The following is a 20,555-nucleotide window of genomic DNA, read 5'->3' as shown; positions in this document are numbered from 1 at the left end:
TTGAGGAAAGAAAAATGATTTATTATTTTCACGGCTCTACGTTGTAAACGTCTGTGAAGCACTTGGGGGTTTAAAGTGCTCACCACATATCTAGATAAGTTCCATGGGGGGTCTAGTTTCTAAAATGGGGTCACTTGTGGGGGGTTTCTACTGTTTAGGCACACCAGGGGCTCTGCAAACGCAATGTGACGCCCGCAGACCATTCCATCAAAGTCTGCATTTCAAAAGTCACTACTTCCCTTCTGAGCCCCGACGTGTGCCCAAACAGTGGTTTATCTCCACACATGGGGTATCAGCGTACTCAGGCGAAACTGAACAACAACTTTTGGGGTCCAATTTCTCCAGTAACCCTTGGGAAAATAAAAAATTCTGGGCTAAATAATTATTTTTGAGGAAAGAAAACGTATTTATTATTTTCACGGCTCTGCATTATATACTTCTATGAAGCAATTGGGAGTTCAAAGTGCTCACCACACATCTAGATAAGTTCCTTTCGGGGTCTAGTTTCCAAAATGGGGTCACTTGTGGCGGGTTTCTACTGTTTAGCCACATCAGGAGCTCTGCAAACGCAATGTGACGCCCGCAGAGCATTCCATCAAAGTCTGCATTTCAAAACGTCACTACTTCAATTCCGAGCCCCGGCATGTGCCCAAACAGTAGTTTACCCCCACATATGGGGTATCACTGTACTCAGGAGAAACTGGACAACAAATATTGGGGTCAAATTTCTCCTGTTACCCTTGGGAAAATTAAAAAATTCTGGGCTAAATAATTATTTTTGAGGAAAGAAAACGTATTTATTATTTTCACGGCTCTGCATTATAAACTTCTGTGAAGCACTTGGGGGTTCAAAGTGCTCACCACACATCTAGATAAGTTCCTTTCGGGGTCTAGTTTCCATAATGGGGTCACTTGTGGGGGGTTTCTACTGTTAAGCCACATCAGGGGCTCTGCAAACGCAACGTGACGCCCACAGAGCATTCCATCAAAGTCTGCATTTCAAAACGTCACTACTTCACTTCCGAGCCCCGGCATGTGCCCAAACAGTGGTGTACCCCCACATATGGGGTATCAGCGTACTCAGGGGAAACTGGACAACAAATTTTGGGGTCAAATTTTTCCTGATACCCTTAAGAAAATAAAAAATTGCAGGCTAAAAGATCATTTTTGAGAAAATAATTTTTTTTTTTTTTCATGGCTCTGCGTTATAAACTTCTGTGAAGCACTTGGGGGTTCAAAGTCCTCACCACACATCTAGAATAGTTCCTTTGGTGGACTAGTTTCCAAAATGGGGTCATTTCTGGGGGATCTCCAATGTTTAGGCACACAGGGGCTCTCCAAACGTGACATGGTGTCCGCTAATGATTGGAGCTAATTTTCCATTTAAAAAGCCAAATGGCGTGCCTTCCCTTCCGAGCCCTGCCGTGCGCCCAAACAGTGGTTTACCACCACATATGGGGTATCAGCGTACTCAGGACAAACTGGACAACAACATTTGGGGTCCTGGGGGTTTAAAGTGCTCAATATGCATCTAGATAAGTTCCTTTGGGGGTCTAGTTTCCAAAATGGGGTCACTTGTGGGGGAGCTCCAATGTTTAGGCACACAGGGGCTCTTCAAGCGCAACATGGTGTCCGCTAACAATTGGAGCTAATTTTCCATTCAAAAAGTCAAATGGCGCGCCTTCCCTTCCGAGCCCTGCCGAGTGCCCAAACAGTGGTTTACCCCCACATATGAGGTATCGGCGTACTCGGGAGAAATTGCCCAACAAATTTTATGATCCATTTTATCCTATTGCCCATGTGATAATGAAAAAATTGAGGCGAAAAATTTTTTTTGTGAAAAAAAAGTACTTTTTCATTTTTACAGATCAATTTGTGAAGCACCTGAGGGTTTAAAGTGCTCACTAGGCATCTAAATAAGTTCCTTGGGGGGTCTAGTTTCCAAAATGGGGTCACTTGTGGGGGAGCGCCAATGTTTAGGCACACAGGAGCTTTCCAAACGCAACATGGTGTCCGCTAACGATGGAGATAATTTTTCATTCAAAAAGTCAAATGGCGCTCCTTCCCTTCCGAGCCTTACCATGTGCCCAAACAGTGGTTTACCCCCACATATGAGGTATCAGTGTACTCAGGAGAAATTGCCCAACAAATTTTAGGATCCATTTTATCCTGTTGCCCATGTGAAAATGAAAAAATTGAGGCTAAAAGAATTTTTTTGTGAAAAAAGGACTTTTTCATTTTTACGGATCAATTTGTGAAGCACCTGGGGGTTCAAAGTGCTCACTATGCATCTAGATAAGTTGCCTGGGGCATCTAGTTTCCAAAATGGGGTCATTTGTGGGGGAGCTCCAATTTTTAGGCACACGGGGGCTCTCCAAACGTGACATGGTGTCCGCTAAAGAGTGGAGCCAATTTTTGATTCAAAAAGTCAAATGGCGCTCCTTCCCTTCCAAACCCTGCCGTGCGCCCAAACAGTGGTTTACCCCCATATATGAGGTATCAGCGTACTCAGGACAAATTGGACAACAACGTACGTGGTTCAGTTTCTCCTTTTACCATTGGGAAAATAAAAAAATTGTTGCTAAAAGATAATTTTTGTGACTAAAAAGTTAAATGTTCATTTTTTCCTTTCATGTTGCTTCTGCTGCTGTGAAGCACCTGAAGGGTTAATAAACTTCTGGAATGTGGTTTTGAGTACCTTGAGGGGTGCAGTTTTTAGAATGGTGTCACTTTTGGGTATTTTCAGCCATATAGACCCCTCAAACTGACTTCAAATGTGAGGTGGTCCCTAAAAAAATGGTTTTGTAAATTTCGTTGTAAAAATGAGAAATCGCTGGTCAAATTTTAACCCTTATAACTTCCTAGCAAAAAAAAATTTTGTTTCCAAAATTGTGCTGATGTAAAGTAAACATGTGGGAAATGTTATTTATTAACTATTTTGTGTCACATAACTCTCTGGTTTAACAGAATAAAAATTCAAAATGTGAAAATTGCGAAATTTTCAAAATTTTTGCCAAATTTCCATTTTTATCACAAATAAACACATAATTTATTGACCTAAATTTACCACTAACATGAAGCCCAATATGTCATGAAAAAACAATCTCAGAACCGCTAGGATCCGTTGAAGCGTTCCTGAGTTATTACCTCATAAAGGGACACTGGTCAGAATTTCAAAAAACGGCAAGGTCTTTAAGGTCAAAATAGGCTGGGTCATGAAGGGGTTAAAGTCCGCATAATATGGTACATTACAAAAAACTTTTTTTTATTAATAAAAGGCCATAAAGTAACTTGCTATTACATCATGAATGGTTTTACACAAATCAGCCATTATAGGTAATTTGTATAAAGCTGATAATCCCATTAAAATAGTACCTGTGAACAGACAGATGTTAGACAACCTGAACACATGCAGGGGCTGCCTGTTCGTTAGGGAATCCTCACATGTATTCTGCCTGTCTAGCAGACGCAAATCATGCAGCTGCGGGGACATAAACATAATCTATGAGCATGCCCAAGATACTCAGAGAACACCCGAGCATGCTCAGAAAACTCGAGTAACGAGTATACTCGCTCATCACTAGTTAGAAGCAAAAAAATGGATAAGCAGAAGAGACTTTGGCAAAGGTCTCATGACAGGGTAGAGCATTTTCTCAGCATATAATTACCAAAAGTGGTCCAACAAGTGAACCAACAGGGTCATGGGCCTCCAAAGCTCATTGATGTGTGCGAGGCAAGAAGGTTAAACTATCTAGTTCAATGCCAAAGAAAAGCAACTACAGTATACCACAAATTGTTGTAAAGGTAAATGCTGGAAAGGTGCCGGACACACAGTTCATTGGAGTTTGGTGCTTATGGGTCTGCAAAATGTGTCAGAGTGTCCATTCTAATCCATGAACATGAACCTTAGAGCACTGGAATCTAATGTTATGGTCTGATAGATCTTTTTTTTTTACATTATAGTCACATTTCAAGTAAAGCTAAATATATGAAAAATGTACATTTTATTTACATTATAAAATATATAATGTAGATAAATATATAGTTATTTATAAAAAATATACATTTTAGATACTTTATAAAATATATTATGTACAGCAGATAAATATAAGTATAAAAAAATACATTTTAACATATACAGCTAGGAAAATACTTGCAAAATCACAACACTTTCCTACCACAAAACGGTACCAGAGTAATTATGGCGTCAAGTCGTTTATTTTTCACAACAATGGAAAAATAAGTATTTGCCTTTCTTTAAACTATTTTTGAAACGGAAATAAAGGTAGTACAGATGCATTGTAAGGACCCAGGCAAATGGTTGTGTTATGGTTGAAGAAATAGCGTATGCGGAAATGAAAAAGCTAAAATATTAATGCTGTCTGGGTAAAGCGAGGACTCTACCAGTCGCTGGATGAATTCACTGAAATTAGTGGGTATATACTACACATTAATGAGAACCAATCACTTGCCATCAGGGTTGCCAACTTGAGTTTATAATTTTTTTCTGGGGAGATTATCAGAAAATCACTTGCAGAAAATATTTTTATGGACACATTTGAAAACCATAACAAATCATTATGATTATAAGTGATCCATGTCTACAGTCCATAATTCGAATATAAAGACATCAGCTGCATTCATTGTCAATTGTAAAATCATGTTAATTTCTCTAAAATGTTGATAACTACACTCAAAATAACTTGGGTAGGTTTCCTTAGCTTCAAAAAAATCATGGACACCTTAATTTATTTTACGGACAGAGCAAAAAGTGTCTTATTTTTACAGACTGTCCTGGAATTTCGGGACGGTAGGCAACCCTACTTACCATGAGTATGAAATCTTCTACCTGTTCTAAATGCTGCTGTTCTCCTCAATCTGACTTTTTAATGTTGCTTTTAAATGTTCCTGTACTTAAAATATGATCTTATTTTCTCTGTAAGGATCCAGTTTTGTTACCAAGGAGGGGTAATCCTCAAATCTTCAATATAGGGGTCTTTTTGAGACCCATGCCTTTTTGGCTTAAAGGAATAGAATTGCAGTCGGGGTACAAAAATGAGTGGTTGTATCTCAGGTGGAGAGTTAAAAAAAAAAACTGACGTAGACCAGGTAAGGAAATGATATATTTCAGCCAAATGACATGTGGCCTTTAGTGTTACTTGTATGGTCATCTTAATGAACCATTCGGCACCTTGGAAGTACATGTTATATAAAGGTGGCTTATTTCATTGCTTGTCATATTCTAAGCAATGCTACCCTAGAGTAATGAAGAGTATCTCAGTAAATTAGAAGCTTCACATGAAGCCATATCATTTTAGGATATTTTTTTAATAACACATAATATTGCAAATGCTGCCAAACATAGAACATAATGCCTATACGTCAAATTTGCATACACATAGGAAACTGAAATTGAAGAAAATAAAATCCACTCGCTCATTAAAATTCCATCCCACTATAGTAATAATATCAGTGGGTTACACTTCATTTTTCAAAGCGCTGTTTTCATATTAAATGTATTATTCAATTTTAAAATCAACACAAGATTACACAATATAAAAGACAAATGACTTGATTTAAAACAAATAATGTAGGAAACGATGGAAATATTAAGATGCCCTAATAGCTGTTATCTAGAGCAGAATCTGCCTTTTTTTTTGAGTGATTCGCTTTATTTTATTAGGGCAATAAATAAATAATTAGTAAAGAGAAATCAAATTTTCAGATCTTGATGTAAATTACGTTATCCACATTGGTTTACTTACAAAAAAACCCTGCAAAAGTTACATTAATCTAAATATGGCTGATGGATTACTGCCTCCAAAACAACTCTGTTATGATGTATCCAACTCATTTTCAGTTGTAGAAAGTTCTGGAATAATAAGTCTGCCGTGTGTTAATCTTCCCTAGGAGAACTAAATGAGCATGTCCCCGGTAACTGTATTAAATTAATGCTTATATAACCATTAAAATATCACATTGGAGCTGCCTGATCGATCAGCTGATCAACATATATCCTCACCCATGACCCGTAGCACTTCCACCATACACCTGACTTTGTGGAGAAGTGGCTATATCATTCCTTATATTGCCCCTCCCAAGGTCACTGCATGAGAAACGTAATACTGCATGCTGGAATATTTCGAAGATTGAATGACCAAGTAATCCATGGACGATGTGAGTCTGCCAGAACAAGAAAGAATCTTCAGCAAAGCAAAAATATGAAACTCGCATGCTCCCATAGTGCAAACGGTCAGGGGTTGTCATGATGAGACACGTTCAATATTCCTACTACCATTCAACAATTTTTATTAAATTTTCACTCACAATTTTTTTTACAGAATAATGGGTAATGGAGAGCTATTTTTTTTTTTTAGCAAAAAGACCTGGGAGGACCTCATTATTTATCACCTATATGCTTATCTCAATGTTCTTCAGAAGGAGAAGAAGCAAGAGACTGCATGTTTCTATGAATGGACACTTTGTTTCCCTGAGAGACTGTCCGGATGATTGTCTTATTATGTTTTTTTGCTCATGTTGAATTGTCCTGTGTAAATAATTGATTTTGTTGCAGAATTTTCATGGAGCTGAGAGGCCGCAGTAGTCAGTGGCACCACAAGGCTTCACTGCTTTGACTGGCGGTTGGGACGATTCGCCACTTAGCTGTCAGCTGGTTGGAGCATATTGCTTTGTATGGCCTAGGTCTGGAAGGTGCCTGACTTTACTAGGGCGGCACTAGTTGTGATGCTGGTGAGCTGTATCACAACACCAAGGGGAAGTGTTGGTAGAGTGGATATAAGTTTTGTTCTTGGCACCGTTGGGTGTACAGAGTTTACTCATAGCAGGGGCAGACATACCAGTGGTGCAACCTTTTCCACGGCACAGAGATCCACTTTCATACCCCTAAGCAGGTGGATTTATGAATTATGATGAGCTATTGGACTGCACAGGGCCCATGTATTGTTCTTACACAGGAACCCTCTTCTGTTTGTGCCCGCTCCTCACTCATATTGTGGGGAGAAAAGAACCTGAATTAAGCCTGTATTATATCCCAGGGCACTATGGACTAAGTGGGACTTCTGCCTGTAAGGAGTCAGTTCATGGGGGTGTTTGGCAGAAATCAAATATAGGTAGAATTATTCCTTGTGTGTCTCCTAACCACAGAAGAGTTTTTTTTATTAGTGTCTAATAATCAGACTGTTGTATATATTTTACCATAAAATTAACTGAAGTAGATACTGCTGCATTAGTAGTGATAGCAGTAGTAATAATATTAATAAAATATACAATAAATTACTAGGAATAGTGCTTGTGTATGTTGTGATAAAATCTGTGGATTGAAGTACTAGTAATAGTACTTTATGGCTGTAGTAATAATAGTAGTAGTAATGGTAGTACTACTACTAATAATAATAGTGTATATTTTGAAGTACTATCAATAATGCACCCGGTTATTGTGATAGTGCTAGCTGTATTAGTAGTAATAATAAGAATACTTAAATGTATAAATTATTATTATTTGGGCTGCATTAGTAGTAGTTCATTTTGCAGCGGTAATAATAATCACAATTGATATTATAATGAGAATTTACCTTGACGGTGGTAAAATCATATACAAGTAAAATAAATAACTACATTTATAGCTCTCCGAAACTTTTTATATATAAGGAGCAACACATTCTATGTCTCATCTACCAGAAACGCCATGCTGTTTGATTGGTGCTATCCTCCATTATCATTCAATTTCAAATGTAGGTATTTCTCCTCTGAGAAAATCCATCGCCAACTGTATATGAGTTATGGAAATGACAGCAGTGCAAATTCTGCACGTTATTTGCAAGACGTGGTAAATATGCTCCCATTTTGGATCATTTCATTGCAGTGCTGATTGGGAGGTGAAATATGGATAACAGTCATTAATTCTTCAAGGGCCAGTATATGCATCTGCTAATGATGATTAACTGGTTTATTATTCATGTAGTTATTAGTTTATCAGCTTATTTACCTATTTATTTTTATAATTTGCTCCACTTTCCAGATGTTAAAAAATAAATTCTAAAAAATAAAAATACAGAGCGTTGCGTTTCTTAAGGGTTATTTTTTTTAAAAAATAATACACTTTCAAACTAGGAAGCTTCTTTACGACGAGGTTGCCTAAATACCACATGCATATGAAATTTTGGAGGTTTAATGCTACATTTCACTGACAATGCAGCTTCTATAAAAAAAGGAAATTCAAGGCTTTGATTACAACGGACTCCATCAGAAAGGAAGTCGTCAAATGATAGCAGGCCCGTTTCTCTCATTAGTATGTATGAACTATTTACCATGACAAAGATTTCACATACTCGTTCCTGAAAACTGCTGAAAAACCTCCAACAATATCGGAAATTTCTGGCCTCATGTGCCTACCCCTCTTCTCTTTGTGATGTTCCCCTGATTTTAGCAGGAAAGGGTCAGAGAGGGCAGAGACGTTGGCAGTAAAAAGGACAGCCTTTGTGTTATGTGGTTTAGGGAAGAAAGAATAGGCTTAGAGGGGAGTTTTGTAACACAGGGATTTTACTTAACCTCATTAGTTCCAGATGGGCCCCAGTACAGTGACAATTCTCTCCATGGTAAATACTGGTTAATATTACAGGATGACCGGAGACCATTTCTGGGTGTTTATTTCTGTGCACTCAGCTATTGAAACCTTGACTGACGGAGAAACCTGAAATGCAGTTCCACCCAGTAATTCTACACTGCTCCTCTTCCTCCAGCTCACACATATGTTGTGACTTCTAGTCTATCATCCCATTGTTTGTCTATCTGAATCTTGTCAAACAGTTTTCTAAGGTAGCGCATCAAAGTGACGCTCTGAAAGCCACCGCTGCTTTCTTTGCAGTGTATGTAGCCTACAGGATTTACCTTGGCCATCTGTTTATGAAAAAGATATCACAAGTTATATGTGCGGAGTATTACACGTCTGTAGCCCCCATATGATCCGTTGTTGCTGTTTTCAAGTTTCATCAGATCTAAAATAAAACTTTAATATCTGTGTAATAAATACAGTGGCAGAAGGCTTAATATGCTGAGATCAAAAGCTAATTAGGCAAATAAACGTTTATTATAGAGTATAACAACCTATCACTCTGCAAGATTACTGTTCTGATGCACAACAGAAGCACTGAAATTATTAAATATGTAATAAATAATAAATACACTATCAGCTATATATTATCTGCCTGTATTTACCTTTCTGTATGTCTATCGATCTATTTGCCTATCTCTTTCTTTTTCTCTTTTTGATCTAATATATCTATATATCTATTTCCTCATCCAATTAATGACTCTCAAATCTCTTTATCTCTTTATCTGATGATCTGTCTTTCTTTTTATCTACTCTATCTATTCTACTATATCTTGTATTTATCAGTTAGTCTATCTATTCAATTTATTATCGATCTACCCTATATCTATGTATCCTATCTATCTCATATCTATCTATATCTATTTTTCTATCTATCTATCTATCTATCTATCTATCTATCTATCTATCTATCATCTATCTATCTATCATCTATCTATCTATCTACCTATCTATCTTTCTTTCTCTCTATCAATCATCTATCTATATCTATTCATCAATTTCCATATCTATCTATATTTATCTATCTCTATATCTCTAACCTATTTATGTATATCTCTCATATCTATCTATAGATCTATCTTTCTGATGATCTGTCTTTCTATCTTTTGATATGCTCTATCTATATATTCAATTTGTTATCTATTATCTACTTCATATCTATCTATATATCTATATCTCTCATCCATCTATCTGTCTCCTGTCATCTATCTATCTATCTATCTATCTATCTATCTATCTATCTACTTATCCAGCCTTCTATCTATCGATCTATCTATTACATATCTATATCTCTTATATAACCTATATATGTATATCTATCTGTCTGTCTGTCTAGATATCATTTATAATGTTAAGAACACTTCCTTGAATTCATTGGTGGTGAAATGGTGGTTATTACGTAAGTACACCACCCTCTCCAAAAACCTCCATGTTCAATCATGACTATATTCCTTCACTTTGATATATAATTTTGCTTTATGCAGTATTTGTGAGAAAAATTGGCAAATTGTTAAGGTTTCTGATTCTACATATAGTTTATATGCCATTATTATTTTTTTTTTTTTTTTGATAGTGTGGTTATTATTATAAATACTTCTCACAACAGAAACAATTACGAGTAATGGTGACCTTACTTCTTATCTATAGGCAGTAAAAATTAAGACAAGAAAACCTAAAATAAAATTTAGCATATAAATATTAGTATGCACATGCTTTTCTATGTTAACCTCGACCACTGGGAAAAACTTTTGGAACCATAAAATAAAAATGAAATCGTCATTAGAGGACATGTCTTGACAATGGTCCGGGAACTACATAGCAAACATGCATGGACAATATCATGCTCATATAAAAATACATAAAACAGCAAAGCGGAATTTTACAGTGATGAAACAAGCATTTCCTGAAGAGTTTTACCAGGTCGCCACCACCAGCTGAGACTTTGTAAGTCGCTCACATTTTGCCCCATGGATAAAGGATAATAATGGCTTGGGTAAGACTTCCTATTGTTGCTTGGTCTGATACAGAGGTAAACTCCAGTCTACCAGTGTCAGAAGTTGTCTCAATAGACATATACATTGTAAATTGGTATTCCCAAGGTAAAATGTTCTCAAGGAGTCTACATCCATGGACAGGAAGATATTTGAGATGTCCTCCTTGGTTCTATGAAGTGTAAATCTGACTTTGTATTCTATAGAAAAGTACATTTTTGCATTAATGTTTGTCGTTTAGATGTGTAGGCCTGAGCCTACACAGATATAGACCAGATAAATGTGATTTACAGTAACAACGCATCAAAATTTGAAACTGTTGTAATTATTAGGCTTTATGATAATTATTTCTCATTGCTTAAGTAGTATATACAGATAGTAAATTCTACCATCATTAGGATCGTCTCTGATTTAAAAGACACACGTGCCAAAATGACCCTACACCCAACTATTGATGAAGCAGTTCTATCTCTGAGGCAACAAAGGGCTGAAGGTTCTCTCAACTTGTTCTGGTGCTTACAACGTACTGCTATGAAAATGATAATTTATATATCACTGATGAGAAGTCAAAATGTCTGATACTGATATATAAGGTATTACTAGGCACTATTCCTTACTCTACTTACTAACCCTAACCTCAAGACATTGCTACTTAGGTTCGTCATAGTCGTAGCTACATGAGCCAAGGAAACTTTTCACTCGGAACAATTACTTGTTTCAGGATGGAACAGTAGATGGTTATTTCAGTTGTCTGGAATGACAAATTGTCTCTCTATACAAGTCACGCTACAGCAATCATGGTTATTTCCAAACGCAATAGCATGGATGGGAATTTTTCAAATTGGAGAGAGATATAATGGGAATTCAACTGAAGATACAATTATATTGTGAAAATGCAACATATACTAGTTATCCGATTTTTCAATCCACGAATGTGTTGGATGTGAGCATTACACTTTCACTACTAAGCCAGTACTACTATAACTACTCCTCCTACCACAACATAATCAAAGAAATAGCGTAGGTCTGAAAGCTATTGTACAGTGAAAAGAGAAAAATACTTATGAGCAGTTGTACATATCTTACATCTAATATCTGATGGATTCCAAGGAATTATGAGGATTCCCATTAAGTATAATCTTCCTATTCAAATGATTCATTTTTAGAACAGTTGTTACAAAAGTACTGAGAAAATATCAAATATATTAGGAATTTTAATGACTGGCTTGGATTAAGTCAAACTTGCAGTCTACATTAAGGACATAGTTTACTTTACAACCATTTTTTTTATTCACCACATTAGCTTTTTCACATTAATTTGTATTTTTTGTTAAGGGAAACTGGAAAGCTCACATGAAATTTAGTATCAGCCTTCTGAAACAAACTTTAAGGGAAACTAATAATATAGTGAAAAAGGGGCAAACGGAACAATAAAAAATATATCTATGTATTATAGTATTATTGTAGAAAAAACTACATAATAACCCTAACGTAATGGTTATACCTTGGAAAAACAGCCATATGATACCTCAATAAATGCTATTTATTCTCCCTCATACTGTATTAATATGGGAAGACTAAGTGACAGGACCAAGACGACTAAGTGATAGGAAACTACATATTATTATTTTTTACCTGGAAATGGAGAAGTTTTCTAGTATAACTAGCTTTCATGACTCATAACCATGTGTAATGAATGACTTCTAGGCTTGAGGCCTACCGATGCCGAATACCAAACATGTTGTAGAATATATTACATTGGCTACTCTTCACCAGCCAATGACCAAATCCAATTGCCATCACAATCTTTCCGTTACTCAGGCTGCTACGTGCATGGTGAAAGACAAATGAAGGTATCATGAACCCTACAAACAGTAATCTAATAAATTCAAGGGTTTCTATAGCTGTTGACTCATTTCCAAAGCTCAAGGAGCAACTTCCTAACAAGACATCAGCATAAACCCTGCAGCACTACTGTGACCCAAGAGTCAACTCCATTCTCATCTCCTCTACAATATTATCAGCACTGCACAGCATGATATTGCTTAGGTGTTCTTCACTACTGACAGTCACTGTACCAGTAAGACTAGACAAGGTGGGTTTCCTTTAAATTATGCATCCTTCCCCTCAAAATATTATAATATATATATATATATATATATATATATATATATATATATATATACACACGCATTATCTATCTATGCATACACATATAGATATATATGTACTGGGTATATATAGATGTAAATGTAGTATATAAGTATATAAATATGTATATGTCTATAGATAGATACATCATGCTTAGGACTATCTATGGCTATTTCAAGTTATAATGATCTTGATAAAGTTCATGGAATACATGACATACTCCTCCCCCCCCCAAAAAAAAAAAAAAAAAAGAGAAAATCTACGTTTCTCAAATTAACTGGGTTATTAAAAGTTAAAGAGGATACACAAGTTGATAGACTTTGTGTCATATTATTCATGTAAAGATGTACTAAATATTGGTGGAAGCTGGATGGATACATTCCCCACACTTATAGACAATATCCTGTCATTTCTCTGGATAAGGAGCTGTCCCAAGTCTGTACATTGAACAGGAATGGAGTATGGCTACAATCCATATCAATAAATCAATATATATATATATATATATATATATATATATATATATATATATATATATATCTGAATACTCAGCATCAGGCAATATCCCATCATCACATGGTAGAGTCGGTTCTTTTATGTGAGTTCTTGTGCAGGAACACTGAATGTCTTCCTCATGGTTCCAGCATAAACCAGCCATCAGTAAAGCTGATGAGTAGTGATCATTGTGTGCTGTAAGGCATGGATTCACTGCACTGTATCCTAACAGAATTAGGGTCTTCCATGCCTATGTTCTAGCATCCCCCCCTAGCTGACTGATGGGTGCCACTCATGTCATGCTTCTCAGAGGTGTTATTAGGAGCTACAGCTTGTACAGTAGCCTTGTGAGGACTATGAAGGACATGCTGTATTTACCTTCGTTACTTGGGCTGCTGGAGGTCCCCGAGATGTAGCAGCAGGTAAGAAGCCATATCCAATGGGTGAAATATGAGGCAAATCCAGACGCCAGTGGCCGGGAACATCCAGTGTGGGAGCAGGGCAGTCCAGCAGCAGCAGACCTGGTGTGCCGCATCTTCTCCCAGCAGTAATCCCAGAGCAGAGGACCTCTTCTCTAGATGTCCACTCACACAACCCTTCTGAATCCAGCAGCTGGCGAAGAACTTGTCCCTTCCTCTTAGGTCTGGTGTCTTTCTGGGATGTGATCAGGTGTAAGGCTTTCTCTCCTTCCTCCTCCTCTCCTACAAATAACCCTTATGTGCCTCCTTCTTCTCTCCTCCTCTTCTCCACTTTGATGTGGACGCGTGTGTATGATGATGAAGACTCACAGGAGCCAGATGATGGGGGTGGTGGGATGAGAGCTATGACAAGTGCAGCCCTCACACACTTTTCTTCTCCCCACCAAAAGTCAGACCTTAGTCGGATGAAAATGAAAAAAAGAGATGAATGGGAGGGGGAGGCAGATGTTCCAGGGCTGGGGGGACAGCAAGCAGCAATGATGTCCACATTAATGCTGGCAGATAGGGAATAGGACAGGGAGTGAGTGATAAACGCTGGAGGTGTAGAGTGAAATAGCTGGATGTGCAGGGAGATGGAGCAATGGATGACAAGAAATAACCTTCCAGTCCAGCTAGCTCAGTGCCAGGATTCTCCACTCTGTCCTCAGTTCTGCTGCCAGGGACACTGTGTAGACATCCTGCTCTGTAGGGGAGGAAGGGATGGAGTCAGTGTGAAGTTCAGAAGCAAGGTCTGTCTGCAGCAGCTTCACAGGATGGATAGGAATGCCATGCTGCCTCTGATGCCCGAGTGTCTGCTGCCAGCAGGGTACACACAGCTCCTGCTGCTGAGCTCTGGATGCAGACACTGTTCCCTGCTAGACACACACTACTATTGCCTACAGGAAACACTGTATCCAATACTATGTATTCACACCCTGACACTGACAATCCCACAAAATGAGGAACGAGTCTGCCTTATGAATCTCCGCTGTCAGGCTCAATGAAATATAAGATTTCCTTTTGAGCTGCTGATACCTGATCCTCAGCACACATCAATGTATCTTCCCTGCAAGGGCACTCGTAAAATGCAATGTGACTTGTAGTGCTATGTCTCGGGATTCTCCTGTGAAAAATTAAATTGCGGTGATCCTTTTTTAAGCATCTTAGTGAGGGGTTAAATAATTAAAATAACACATTTATAATCATGGCCTAAACCTTCTGCAAATTACTCCGACTGCAACCACTCCTGTACCAGATGTAGTAAGTCGAACATTTGGGAGTGAATGGGTTTGTCACCGCAATACGCCCAGTGGAGGACCCTTGGAGCTCTAACAGACATAGTCTCTCCTGAGCATGCCAATATTTCAGTTTTTATTTTGGTACTAGATGGTGGCCCGATTCTAACGCATCGGGTACTCTAGAATATGCATGTCCACGTAGTATATTGCCCAGCCACGTAGTATATTGCCCAGCCATGTAGTATATTGCCCAGCCACGTAGTATATTGCACAGCCCACATAGTATATGGCCCAGCCACGTAGTATATTGCCCAGCCACGTAGTATATTGCCCAGCCACGTAGTATATTGCACAGCGACGGAGTATATTGTCCAGCCACATAGTATATTGCCCAGTCACGTAGTATATTGCCCAGGCACGTAGTATATTGCCCAGCGACGGAGTATACAGCACAGAGCCACGTAGTATAGAGACTTAAAAAAAAAACCCATATACTCACCTTCTGAAGGCCCGTTGAAGTCCTGCTATACTCACCATCCGCCGCCTTTCCCGCTCCCGAGACCGCTCCATTGCAAGCATCAGTGTTAGGGGTCAAGTTCCCGCTTCTGCACAGGGGGAATCTCGAGCCACCTCCGCTGCGGTCTCCCATTCTTGTCCAGCCGCAGTGGAGTCTGCTCAGCAAAGACGTCGGTCCCAGCGTCTTGCTCATTCTCACTCTGTTCTGAGAGTTACTGCTGCTTCTCCAGTCTTTGCCATTAAAGTCAGTGCTGGTCAGCAGCGAGCGGACTTCTCTGGGACTAAGTCCTTGTCTGCACGTACTGAGCATGTCCAGGGTAAGATCTCCCGTTGGAGATCGAGGGTCATGTGCTCAGGCTCTGCAGCACATTCCATTGGTCCTTTTGGCAGGTCTTGGAAGGGCAAAGGTACTGTAGCCACTTCCTGTGCTGCTGCTATATAAACTGCGCATGACCGCACGGCCATGCGCTAGTATTGTCTTACTATTGAATACGTGTGTTTGTTGTGAGTGCAAGTCGTTCATTAAATACCCCTACCCTATTGTATGACTGTTCGCGTATGGAGTATGGCTGCTATCTAGCGCCCGACTAATCTCTCAACGTGTCACACACGTATCAGCGTCTATTGCTGTGACCGCCAGTGCGGCGCCACGCGCCAGTAGTGCGCTTCCTGACCCACGTCTGGGTGCTTAGTGGTGCCTGCCAGCACGGCACAGTTCGCACTTCGGTGCTCTAATTATAAGAGTTGCCTAACACACCCTGTTGCGGTGTTGTGTCAGCAAGTGGTCTAATCGGACTTCAATCCTGTGTCTTGGGGTTGTGTTCGCTGACTCCTTGCTTGCACTCTTTAGTGCGGTATTGCGGACCTGTGGTTTTACCGGGTTCGCTTCCACGGCCATATTACGCTGCCATTTACTAGCAGCAGGTTTTTACCTGCACGGTGGACCCCGGACTGCGAACGCATCTATTACATCTTTCTTGGTGCGTTCCGCCAGTCCTAACAGAATACTAGCGCCAGGGTCTGGCTAGTAAATGGCAGACGATCAGCGTTTACAGCGGTACATCCAGCAGCTGGAGGGAAGGTTGGCGGCTCTAGAGCGTTCAACCTCAGCTGTGGATGTCACTGCTGTCGCTGTTCAGGCTGCAAGTGTAGCCGCAGCCAGTTTGTCCGCTGCCACCTCTGCCCCGACTTTATCCCGTCTCCTGCTTCCTGACAAGTTTGCTGGTGACAGTAAACAATGTCGCGGATTCGTAAGCCAGTGCTCCATACACCTTGAGCTCCTGGCGGCGCGTTTCCCTACGGAACGGGCGAAAGTGGGATTTATTTTATCTCTCTTGTCGGGCAGGGCGTTGGAGTGGGCAACGCCACTTTGGGAGTGTGATGACCGTGTGGTACAGAGTGCTCCACTCTTTCTGGACGCTCTGAAGCAGGTCTTTTTGGGACCCCGTATTACACACGATACCGCGCTCCAGTTATTGACAATCACTCAGGGTTCGTCCGTGGTCAGTCAGTTTGCCATCCAGTTCCGGACTCTAGCCTCGGAGTTAGAGTGGTCGGATAATGTTCTAATTCCGGTGTTCTGGAGGGGACTGGCAGACCGCGTGAAGGACGCCTTAGCCACCAGGGAGATACCCGCCACACTGGAGGAGCTTATTTCTCTATCTACCCGCATCGACCTCCGTTTTCACGAACGAAGGTTAGAGCAGGCCCAGTGTAGGCAGAGGTTTAAACTGGCTCCCACCTTCGCCAGACCTCTTGAATCTTCCGTTTTGGCGTCCGACTCCCATGAGCCCATGGAGGTTTCTCGGGCGGGACCTAAGTCTCAGGCCGCTCGAGTACCCATGGTTTGTAAAAATTGTCACCAACGAGGACATTACACTAATAAATGTCCACGGCGGTCGGGAAAACGATCGCGTCTAGTAACCTTAGGGGGAGGTTCACTAGACACAGTGGCTTTTTCCTCCAAACTGTCCTTTAAAGGGACAATCCTGTTTGACTCATCCACTCTACCAGTCGAGCTTTGTGTGGATTCAGGAGCAGAGGGAAATTTCATGTCCTCTGCTTTTGCTCTGCGCCACGCTGTACCACTTGTTATGCTCGCCAAACCTGTAACTGTTAGAGTTGTGAATGGGTCGACACTTCCACAACAAATCACACACCAGACTGTTCCATTCTCGTTGTCCATGTCCCCTTCCCACCAGGAGATTATTTCCCTTCTAGTCCTACCCGAGGGAATGGATGAGATTTTACTGGGAATACCCTGGCTCCGTTACCACTCCCCACATATTGAGTGGTCCTCTGGGAGAATATTGGGTTGGAGTAAGTCTTGTATGGGCAGGTGTGTGAGTGAGTGTGTACAGGTCTCTACTACCGAGGTACCCGCAGACCTTTCATCTCTTCCAAGGTACTATTGGTGCTATGCGGATGTATTCTCTAAAAAGGCAGCAGAGACTCTACCACCTCATCGCCCCTATGACTGTCCTATTGACCTCTTGCCTGGAGCTGAACCTCCTCGGGGAAGGGTATATCCCCTCTCTCTCCCTGAGACGGAGGCTATGTCTCAATACATCCAGGAGAATTTGGCAAGAGGATTCATTAGGAAGTCAGTGTCTCCTGCAGGGGCGGGATTCTTCTTCGTACAGAAGAAGAACGGGGAATTACGTCCTTGCATTGATTACAGGGGTCTCAATGCTATCACCATTAAAAATAAGTACCCGTTGCCCATGATATCGGAGCTCTTTGACAGGCTAAGGGGAGCAAAGATATTCACCAAACTAGATCTGCGGGGTGCCTACAACTTAATTTGCATCCGTGAGGGGGACGAATGGAAAACGGCTTTCAATACCAGGGATGGGCACTATGAGTACCTGGTGATGCCCTTCGGGCTCTGTAATGCCCCAGCCGTTTTTCAGGACTTTGTCAACGATATCTTCCGGGATATGCTTTCCACCTCGGTTGTAGTCTATCTGGATGATATTCTCATCTTCTCTCCAGATATTGACTCCCACCGGAGAGATGTTGGCAGAGTCTTCGAACTCTTACGGGCGAATTACTTATATGCAAAGTTGGAGAAGTGTGTGTTTGAACAGGAGTCCTTACCTTTCCTGGGCTATATCATCTCGGCCCAGGGATTGGCTATGGATCCTGCCAAACTACAAGCAGTGATGGACTGGCAGGAACCCCATTCTCTTAAAGCGGTGCAGCGCTTTATGGGGTTCATAAATTACTATCGCCAGTTCATTCCCCACTTCTCAACTTTGGTAGCTCCCTTGGTATCCCTCACCAAGAAGGGAGCGAATCCCAAATCGTGGTCCAAAGGGGTCTCCAAGGCCTTCTCTTCTATAAAGTCCCATTTTGCCAGTGCTCCTATCTTACATCGTCCCGATGTGGGTAAGCCATTCCTTTTGGAAGTGGATGCCTCATCCGTTGGTGCTGGAGCAGTCCTCTATCAAAAGGATGCTCAGGGTCGGAAGCACCCATGCTTCTTTTTCTCAAAGACCTTCACACCAGCGGAGAGAAATTACTCCATCGGGGATAGAGAGTTGCTGGCAATGAAGTTGACCTTTTCGGAGTGGAGACATCTCTTGGAGGGTGCTCGGTTCCCATTCCAAGTTTTCACGGATCACAAGAATTTGGTCTATTTACAAACAGCCCAGCGGCTGAATTCTCGTCAGGCCAGATGGTCCTTGTTTTTCTCCCGGTTCCACTTTACCCTACATTATCTCGCCGGGGAGAAGAACATTCGTGCTGACGCTCTCTCTCGCTCCTTCGTGTCAGCTGAGGAGGAGGAGGACGAGCCTCGGCTCATTGTCCCTTCGGAGAGTCTGAGAACTGTAGCTCCGGTTTCACTGGAGTCTGTGCCCCCGGGCAAGACTTTTGTTCCCATCAATTTGCGTCCGGAGGTTCTCGCTTGGGCTCATTCATCCAGAGTGGGTGGACACTTTGGGGCAAAAAGGACATCTGAGCTACTGGCGAGGACGTACTGGTGGCCACATATGGTTCGTGACGTCGGAGACTACGTTCAGGCATGTGTCTCTGGTGCCAAGAATAAGTCTTCCCGACAACGGCCAGCTGGTTTGTTATACCCTCTGCCGGTGGCAGACAGGCCCTGGGAGATGGTCGGGATGGATTTTGTTGTGGGTCTGCCCAAGTCTCGTGGCTGTACCATTATTTGGGTAATCACCGACCATTTTTCTAAAATGGTGCATTTGGTGCCGCTTCCCCGGTTACCTTCTGCACGGGCCTTGGCAGCGTTGTTTGTCAAACACATCTTTCGTCTTCACGGTATGCCAGACAAAATTGTCAGTGACCGAGGTCCCCAGTTTGCGTCTCGGTTCTGGAGAGGGCTTTGTCGTCTTCTCAGTATCGAGTTGAATCTCTCTTCGGCTTATCATCCCGAGACGAATGGGTTGGTAGAGAGAGCCAACCAGACCTTGGTCACATATCTGCGACATTTTGTTTCGGCTAAGCAGGATGACTGGGCATCTTTGCTACCATGGGCGGAGTTTGCTCTTAACAATGCCATCGCTGATTCCACTGGACAGACTCCATTCCTCCTTAACTATGGTCAGCATCCGCGGGTACCTGTGCCCATGCCCGTGTCTTCCGCCGATTCCAGGGTGGCAGACTGGGCTGTGGAGGCACGGGACATTTGGGATCGCACTCAGGATGCCTTTCAGGCTTCCAAGGAGAGAATGAGGTCCTCCGCCGACGCACATCGGCGCCCCGCTCCAACCTTTGCTCCTGGCGACTTAGTGTGGCTCTCCGCCCGTAACATCAGGCTGCGAGTTGAGTCTACCAAGTTTGCACCTCGCTACTTAGGTCCTTTTAAGGTCCTCGAACAGGTTAATCCTGTGGTTTACCGTCTGGCCCTTCCTCCACGCCTAGGTATCATCGACACCTTTCACGTGTCCCTCCTTAAGCCCGTCTACATGTCCCGGTTTTCTGAGTTATCTACTGGGACGTCGGGTTCGTCTACGGACGATTACGAGGTGAACGCTATCTTGGGGTACAAGGTGATTCGTGGTAAAAAATTTTATTTGGTGGATTGGAGGGGTTACGGTCCTGAGGATAGATC

The 20,555-nt window shown here is 41.3% G+C and overlaps 1 protein-coding gene across 5 annotated transcripts in view; it reads right to left on the bottom strand.

The window, feature by feature from the left end:
- Positions 1-14,708, bottom strand: part of EPHA5 (EPH receptor A5) — a 715,434-nt gene extending 700,726 nt beyond the window's left edge. For 3 of the 5 annotated variants that reach the window (XM_069743125.1, XM_069743126.1, XM_069743128.1), the window contains exon 1: positions 13,645-14,598. In XM_069743125.1, the coding sequence (XP_069599226.1) occupies positions 13,645-13,801 (157 nt within the window). In that variant the 5' untranslated portion in view covers positions 13,802-14,598. Of the gene's footprint in view, positions 1-13,644 lie in introns of all 5 variants that reach the window. The other 2 variants (XM_069743129.1, XM_069743127.1) reach the window with 2 other exon arrangements.
- Between the last annotated feature and the right edge of the window lie 5,847 nt (positions 14,709-20,555).

This window comes from Ranitomeya imitator, chromosome 1, assembly GCF_032444005.1.
Source record: "Ranitomeya imitator isolate aRanImi1 chromosome 1, aRanImi1.pri, whole genome shotgun sequence".
Lineage (NCBI taxonomy): Eukaryota > Metazoa > Chordata > Amphibia > Anura > Dendrobatidae > Ranitomeya > Ranitomeya imitator.
The sequence above is the reverse complement of the archived record's forward strand: the minus strand, read 5'-3'. Positions and strand labels throughout refer to the sequence as shown.